At 36.1% G+C, this 9,362-nt stretch overlaps 1 protein-coding gene across 1 annotated transcript; it reads right to left on the bottom strand.

Moving 5' to 3' along the window:
* Positions 1-623: 623 nt before the first annotated feature.
* On the bottom strand, positions 624-4,288 carry LOC132274471 (wall-associated receptor kinase 2-like). The gene is made up of 3 exons (XM_059775738.1): positions 3,356-4,288; positions 3,100-3,255; positions 624-2,121 (listed from the first exon to the last, which is right to left on the bottom strand). The coding sequence occupies exons 1-3, from the start codon at positions 4,284-4,286 to the stop codon at positions 986-988; spliced, it is 2,223 nt and encodes a 740-aa protein (XP_059631721.1). The 5' UTR covers positions 4,287-4,288; the 3' UTR covers positions 624-985.
* Positions 4,289-9,362: the final 5,074 nt, after the last annotated feature.

Raw genomic sequence — 9,362 nt, 5'->3', positions numbered from 1 at the left:
CAAGCTTTAACAAGTTACATAATGTGTCTGTGTTTAGAGAGAGAGATAGAGGGTCTTTTATGCACAAATGCTGAGGGACTTTTATGCACAAATGGTGAGGGGCAAAATGGAAAACAAAAGGGTAAAATGGGGTTTTAAGTTTTACTTTTTGTAAAAAGTTGTCAGAGGGACCGGTTATGCACCTTTTTTGAATTTTGTGGACTTGCATACACTTTTTCAAAAAGTAAGGACTTGTTCTGCACAAAGTCTATATATCAGGGGGAGTTTTTTGCACTTAACCCAATTTTAAATCACAAAATTAGAGAGTGCACTAAAAATCAAAACAAATTTAATTCTACTCGACTCTAAACGAAAATCATATGAAATTAGAAAAATGATAAAAATTACTAGATTTAAATGTAACGTTGTTGAAATAGCCTTATGTCCGGTTTGAAAATGGCTCCAATCTTGTGAACAAATTAGGTTGCGCTATGCCGCTATATAGTACGTCTCAAGCTTTCGTGCCTATATATTTTAACTCCTTTCAATTTGAAAGTTTAGAATAATTTCTTTTGACAGTCACCGTATATTTCAACACCACCTATTCTTCATCAGTGTCTCCCCAAAGGCTTATTAGTGAGAACAACCAAACACCACCTAAGTTGCATGGCTCGGTCCAACTAAGGTTACAAGACTTCATAATCTTACCTCATCTTAGGTCGAAATAGTTAGTTACTAGACTAAAAAAAAAATAATAATAAAGGAGAAATAGTGCAATAATCAAGGTTCAAATACTAGCATGTACAATATTCATAGATAATTGCAAAAACAAAAATAAAATATGGACATTGAGTTCTGAAAATTGCAGCAACAAATTTGGAAAAAAAAAAAAAAGAAAAAGAAAAGGGATCCTGAAGAGAGGAAGAAAATTGCAGTTCAATGGAGGATATTGCTTTAACCAATACATCTGATTCGCCTTGATGTCGCCAGTTGCCAGTTGATGGGTTTATCCAACCCGTCTGACACCAAACCCACGCATAACTCGCTTAATGCGGGTTAATATGGGTTTATGACCTGTTTTTGAACCTTCCATTTCTGACCCGCCCAAGTCCACTCGTACCTGTCCATTTGCTACTCTCTCAAGCTCCATTGCAACTTCCATCATCGTAGGCCGTTCGTCCCCCTTCAATCTTAGGCAACTCAGTGCAAGGCTAGCAACTTCGCATAATTGATTTGCGTTATCCTCAGTCACCATTCGATCATCTAGAACAAGGAACAACTGATTTTCTTTCATTGAATAGATAAAATATGTGGCTAAGTTTCTCTCTTTCTCTGGTCTTTCTGAAGAAAATGCCTTTTTGCTCGTAAGTAACTCCACAAGCACCACTCCAAAGCTATATACATCACTTTTTTCTGACAAATGACTTGTATGGAAATATTCAGGATCTAAGTATCCAAGTGTTCCCTGAACCAATGTTGTCAACTGTGTTTTATCCAATGGAAATAATTTTGAAACTCCAAAGTCCGAGACTTTTGCACAAAAGTCGGTGTCTAAGAGTATGTTAGTAGACTTAACATCTCTGTGAATAATCGGTATGGAAGCTGCAGAGTGCAAGTAAGAAAGTGCTCGTGCAACATCTTTGGCTATCCTTAGACGAATTTCCCATGGAATCAAGGATGCATTGCCTACTTCATGCAGATGCTGATACAGAGTTCCGTTGGTAATAAATTCATAAACGAGCAAGGGGAATTCATTCTCTAAACAACAACCCAATAATCTTACTACGTTTCGGTGATGGATTTGGGAGAGCACAATTACTTCGTTAACAAATTGGTCAACTCGGCTTTGATCAACTCCGGAGGACTTTTTGATAGCAAGAACTCTGTTATCTGGTAAAATTCCTTTGTAAACTATACCAAATCCTCCTCGACCTATGATCCTACTTTCATCGAAGTTATTGGTTGCCTTCTTCAGCTCTGTTTGTGTAAATATTTTGACTGTACTTGGAAGCTGTTGTTGTAATATCAAACCACCATTTTGTTGAAAAAAAAATTCTTTAGATCGGACCAAATTTTTTTTCTTGATTCTCCAATACAACCAACAACATGCCACAGCTAACACCAAAATTGCTATGACAATACCTACAATTAAATTAAATATGTTACCAAAACCAAAGTATCGAAACAAAATGTAACTCGAAAGAAAGTTCATCAAGGAAAAACATGCCCCAAGTTTCAGTTATTGCAGCGACATTAATTAACACACACACTGCAGAAATTAGCTTAGTCACGTAAAGTAATCCGCAATTGCATTAAGACAAGGTAATCAAATGAAGGCTAAATTTGAATAGGAACTTTTTGTGAAACAGAGAAAAAATAAAATATTAACGAATTGTAAAAAGGGGTTTCTGAATTTTGAACTTTTATATTCAAGAAAGTTTACTAATTAATAGCGCGTATATATGCTCAAATCATGTACAATTTTCGAAATAAATAAATGATGGTCAACTTTAGTTATAAACTTTGCGGTTCTTTTCTAAAAAGTAAATAAGAACGTCAAAGAACTCACACCCATTTTGATCTCAAAAATACTTAAACTTTTGACCTATTTTAAAAAGTGAGAGAATTAATAAAAACTCGTGATAATAGATTTTATTATTATTATTATTATTATTATTATTATTATTATTTTTGAGAAATAGTGTCAACCAGTCCAAACATCAATATCCAATGGAGACTAATTTCTAATTTCTGACCATTTACAATGTATAAACATTCAATAAAAGACATTATTGAAGTTGGATTAGACTTGATTTGATACGAATTTGATAAGGCATTTTATGAATTGGTTTGATTCGATAATTCCATAAATTATTTGTGAATAAATCCATATGAAATGTGTAACTAATTAGATATCTGTTTGAATAACCCGATTCATTAACGGTATAATATATATATATATTTTTTTGTTAAAAAAAGAGTTTTCAAACAATAATTGGAAAGAAAGATTCAACTGAATCAACTAGAAATGTTCCCCAAGCACTCCAAAACAGCATAAAAAAACATTTCCTACGATTATTAGAGAATTTATTGAAGCTTCCAAGTTTGGTCTCTACTTACCAACAGTGGGCCATATTTTATTTGCAACGCATCCCTCGCCATTTCTGTTGCCATCCCCGTGATATCCCCTGGGACAAGAACAAGTAAAACCCCCATCCGTGTTTTGACATGCATTTATGCACGGATTGAGTTCTGGACTCGAGCACTCGTCGATATCTGCCAACAATTGGAACAAAATATATAAAAATCTTCTTAATTTCTTCAGCAAAGAGAAATAGAAAAGATAAAATCAAAATCAAAAATTAATTACATGTACCTTGGCAACCATTTGGAAGGTATGGATTGCCCTGATAACCATTAGAGCAATTGCAGCGATACCCTGAAATATTATCGGACTCATAACATTTGCTATTGTTTCCACATGCCTCCTCTTCACAAGTCCTGTCCCTAATTGCCCAATCAAGGACTAGAGGCAACTCCTCAATGTTGCTTAAATTGTAAAGATCGAATTTGGAGAAGTGATACATGCCTTCTTCAACAACAAAGGCAAAGCTGCAAGGATTGGAGCAAGGATTGGACAAGTTATTACTGCTCATATTGGGGTCTAAATTGTGCATGTTCCTCACACTCAAATGAAAATCTCCTACTTCTTGTGGAATGGGTGTTTGGCAACAACCGATACCAGAGCACGAACCATTGACCGCATCATCAATGGTGTCACACATAGACATGCACCCGGTGGAATACTTAGCTCCCAGAGAACCTCTCACGTATGCGTAAAAGTCACAGCCAACGGCCATGAACTTGTTTCTAGTATATGAGATGGAGTAATTGGACAGCCTCGTCCAAGCGTCTCTATTTCTGCGGCGGCCTGGTGTGTTGTCACAATCATATGCTACGGGGCTCGAGACCTGCAGCTCACCGTGGAGTGATATGCTAAGCACGGGAACGTTGCTTGTTCCCAAGAATGGTTTGTTGTAGTAGTCACATATTATGAGGAAAGACTCGTCTAGGTAACAGCCCTCGCTTGTGCCGAAAGGGTATGGAATGGTAAGGTTGCCACAGATGTGTGGGCAAACCGACCTATTGGTATAGAAGGTTGCCGCCATAGTTGAGGGCGGCAAGGTTGCCACAGCTGTGGCTGTTGCTGCAATTGCTGCTAATATTGCAGTTAACAGCAGAAAAAGTGGTAGCATTTTGTGAAAACTCATTGCTTTTCTCTCAGTCGAAGTTATTCTTTGTAGCATAATTTATGTAGTGTTATATCTATATATATATTGATATATTAAACCTTTAATATATTCAAAATTGAAGTACACCAAAGACGACTACAGAGGCAATCGTAGTTACTGGGAAAGCTTCACGAACCTTCCGAATTGGAAAAATGAAAGAATTGATGCCGATTGATGTGAGAGAGAGATAATTGTGATAAATACTTAGAGCAAGATTCAATTCTGTTTTAAATATTCACTTTGTCTATTGGAGTCGCAATTAACCATACTCCAAAGTCCAAACCTAAATATATATTGACAATTTCTAATATTTGTCTAATTAAGCAATACTTAAGTTTAATCATATAAGAATTACGAACCCATATTGCAATCTTGTAAAAGCCTCTTGGAAAACATCATTGGTCGTACTACAAAAACCCAAAGATTTTTTTTTTGTAGCATTATTCTTATGAAATTCGATTATAATCCTCTAAGCTGGGAGAATGATAGTCTGTCTGACCGTTTTTTAACACAAATGAGAGGAGACCACCTAAAAGAGTTTTTTTTTTTTTGAGATTTTAATCCTTTCAAGCTTTGTCCTATATTAGTTGTCCACTTTGAAAATTTTGACCTACTACCATCTTTTATCGTTGAGTTGTTTGAAGTTATTTTTACTCATATTCTTTTTATATATATTTATATACTATCCCAATTTTATATTAAATATTCACTTCAAGAATCTTAACTCAAAAAATATTATGAGTCAATATTTTCGAAATGTATAACTAATATGGGACGAAAATAATACTAAATTTTCGTCATTAAATTTAATATATTTTTTTCTATGTTGTGGGCTAGTGAATTAATGGGTGTAAACGGAATCCTGGGAAAACCATAATTCCATTCAGTCAAACAATTAAAAAGTCTACTAGCATGGCCCATGGCGTAGTGTGTAGAGGCCATAGACTAATGAACATATCACACACACACACACATATATATATATATATATATGATCCAAGAAGTGGGCGTTTAGACATTTATTTATTTATTTATTTTTATTTTTAAAACCAGCCAACAAACAAGTTTCCAAGAATTTGCAAGGTTACCAAAGCTTACAGTTCCCTCAAGTTTGATTTTCGTATTCACTCGATGCAAGAAAGATGTGACATTTCAAGACAAGCCTAGCCCGAGATCTAAGTCATAAGTCACATAACGTGGAAGTGAGAGCGAGAGCGAGAGCGAATTTAAGAACGAAAGCATGAGAATGGTAAAATTAAGTTATAAACAGTGAGAATTTGAGCGAAAACGCGCGAAGCGTAAGAGCGAAAACGTGTTCGGAGTGTGAGAGTAACACCTGTTAAAAAAGATTATTTGACTTAGGTTGAAACTTCAAAGACGTTTAATCAAGAAGAGAGAACTGAAATTATGAACTTACAATAGTGGACTGGGTTTTAGCCAGACAACTTTTCTTTAAAAATTGAAAATTATTCTAATAAAACTACATCAAACAAGTCTGGTATTAAAATTTTCCGCCAATTATAACAGGAGCAAATATGCTGCATGACACAATATATCTATATCTATATTTATAAATCTATTAAAAACACAGAGTTTCTATCATATTAATTTTAAGTTTCCATCGAATATGTATTGATTTTTTAAGGATTAATTACAACGACATTCCATGAGGTTTGTCATATTAACGGCCATATACAACTTCATCATTTTTTGAACAAAGACACCCTTGTGAAAATTTTGTTCCAAACAAGCCCTTAAAACATTATAAAAGACGAGATTGCCCTTTAATGTTTAATTCATTTTTATGATAAAATAGCAAAATTCATGAAAAGTCAACTTTGCCCTTATATATATACATTATTACATCTCGCCACCCACCATCCCTACACCACCGTAAGTTCCACCCTTCCACAATCTCACCGCCTCCTTCCTCCTCATTCTTTAATCACTATCACCTAATCCAAGACAACCTAAGAAAAACCCACCCATTTGATTTCACCCACACCATTCATCACTCACTACCTAGGGTTTCCAATAAAAACCCTCTCCTTATCTTTTAGAAACATAATCGGCGGTGAACTGGGGAAGTGAGCGACGACTGGTTGGAATCGACTATGGACAATTCGCGGCAGAGAGCATGGAACAGTTATGGACGAGCGGCGGGACAATGATGGGCTCAGTACGGCTGTAGGGAACTAAGTCGGCTGCTTTGGCCATGAATGACTTGCGGTTGTAACAACCCAAAAAGATACCAAAATAATAATAATAAAATATATAAAATTTCGGCATGACCTCCGCAAAAAAGTCCCTCTACAACCTGTTGAAATACATAAAAAAATGTAATGGCCTCACTGGCCTTAAAACTAACATATCCTGTCCCAATACACAATATAATTATTATATCACATTTCCAAAATGATTACATTCATATAAAAAGTCCCATTCCTCCATCTCATCCAAACAAGGAACATACCTTAGTTAAATTAAGTTACAGTCCATAAATGTAACTAAAATTTTAAAGTCCATAACTTACAACATTATACTAATTAAACTAAAGTTTCACAAAATAGTTAAGATTACATCTACAAAATATTAGAGTTCTAATACAAAAGATAGCAAAATAAAATAGATCTCCAAGCTCGTCTAAAATTATGGTGGATCGTCGTCTGTCACCTCTTTTCTGTGTCCTGAAAAATGTTTAAAATAATGGGGTGAGCATAAGCTCAGTAGGAAGTGTTTAAGACACACTTCTTATATCCCCGTGAATCCATATAATGAATAGATAAAAAGTGAACGGGATCATGCCATAGGGAAATGTACATTCTCAACCATAATAACAAGTATGTCGCAAATGTCAACCGATCATAGATTTACTACAATGCCATGAAGTGCAATCTTATGCAATTGCCACTCCCCATTTCCAAAACAATTCCGTTTCAACAACCAAACCGTTATTGTAATCCGACCCAAGGCACCTCCAAGGCGTTACGAAAGGGGGATTGACTAACTATCCACGACCACAAGGCACCTCCAAAGCGTCGCATCCGGCCTAGTTAACTCAACCACACTCCCTTCTAGATTACACTAACATCATGGACCACTAGGCGCCTCCTCGGCGGACGTTTTCGCAAACACTTTTATAAATACTTTCCCAAAAATTTATTTCCTTTGTTTTGAAAACATTTTTCCTTTTTTTTTCTTCCCGATGGATGCAAGAATGCTCCATGTTTCAAATCATCAACTCAACAATAATTTAATTTTTTTTTTTTACACATACTATCCCACATAAATTTCTAAAAACACATAACTAATGCTTTCAAGCAATCATCAATTTAACACGGTAAACATTTAAGACATGAATTTAACTTCATATAGGAATATATAATCACTACACAACAATTAACAAGTAGTCATGTATTCCATATCTAACTTCTAAACAATCTTTGCAAAGATTATACAAATTGAGCATGCTTGACATCAAATTAAGAAAGAAAACTCACAAAAGTACAAGAATTTATGCATCCGAACACCCCTACCTCACTTAGAAGAAAAAACCCCAATTTACACCCAAAAATTCGAAATCCCAAGTGTGGCCAAACGAAGATCGGCTCCGATCAAAACGTCGGCCTCGATGAGCTCTCCGACTTTGCCTTAAGCGCCAATATCAAATTCCTAAAGGTTAGAGAGATACCTTGGCTTGAATGAAAAGAAAAAAGAAAAGAAAAAGGAAAAAGTGAAGAGAGAGAGCATCTGGCCGTGAGAGAGAGAAATAATCTGAGTCTGGGAAATTGCCTTAAGGCCATTATAATAGATACATACTAATGGGCCCCACATATAAAAAAAACAAACAAATATCCTTTATTAACATTATATATATATACACACATATACACACACAAATCAGAATCATTATAGCGGCGGCAAGCTTGGGGCTTCGCTCGGAACGGTGAGGTTGGCTGAGATGGAGCGACGATAGTGGACTGTGTGTTTACGGCTGTGATGGACGGCCCGCGGCTCAACTGGTGGAGGGTTTGGCCGTGAGAGGAATTGCGGCGTGAAACAAGGGGGCAAGAATCGGCTGGCTGGCTTCACCGGTTTTAACCAAAGCGGTAAAAACCTCAGAACGGAGGACTCGATTGTGATGTGGCAGCTGATGGCGAGCTTGTGGCTTCGGATGATGGCAGTGGCGAGCTCGACAGTGGAGGGCTCGGCCGTGATGGGGAATGGCAAAGAGCTCGAATTCTAGCAAGCAAATTAAGACGGCCGAGAGGAAGATTTGGCAGCGGCGGAATGGCGGTGCAGAGAAAAGTCCGATGAGGAGGATGACGGGCTCGATTGAGGATGTTATGTCCGGTGAGCAAAGACGACAAGAATCCTTGAACATTGGCAGTAGGTTCTGTGCATTGTGGGTGTGATAGGGTGGTGGTGCATTCATTTAGGAATGGATGGTGGTGGCTATTGGTTTGGTTTATTAGTAGGATATTTTGGTCAACAAGAAAGAATTATATTAGATAAATTGGTAATTTAATGTATCAAGGGGTGTAATACCACAAGGGACAATAATGTCAATTTACCAGCATTGGGGTGTCTTTGTTAGCTTTATCAAACCTAAAGGGTTGTCTTTGTTCAAAAAACGGCTAAATTATATATGACTGTCAATATGACAAACCTCAGGGAGTGTCGTTATAATTAACTTTTTTTTAAAGAGTTAATTATCACATATTTATATATTTCCTTCCCAATTAAATTTCTTTTTCAATGTTCAAAGCTTTTAAGAAAGAGTTTCGTTTGAAAGTGTACCAACAAAAAAAAAAAAAAAAACAACCGAAAGTGTGTTTCAAGACTAATACAAAATCCAGTTTGCTTATTCTTGAAATGTTGACCATTGCTTGCAAACGGTCCTAATTAAAACGCGTTTCTTTTTTATCATTTTCTTGTGAAGTTTCCTTTTACTTTTATGTCACCCATTATCCAATTTTTCTCAGACGCAATTGACTCTTTCAGAGGGAAGGCAGCTATGTAACTTCCAGAGGAGACTCTCACATGGTGACCAAATGGGTGAATTGCCATATCGTTTTTTTTTTTTTTGAT

This window comes from Cornus florida, unplaced genomic scaffold (assembly GCF_030987335.1).
Source record: "Cornus florida cultivar Cherokee Brave unplaced genomic scaffold, ASM3098733v1 CherokeeBrave_3.0.0_Hap2_Chr09, whole genome shotgun sequence".
Lineage (NCBI taxonomy): Eukaryota > Viridiplantae > Streptophyta > Magnoliopsida > Cornales > Cornaceae > Cornus > Cornus florida.
Note: the sequence above shows the minus strand (reverse complement) of the source record. Positions and strands in the feature narration are given on the sequence as shown.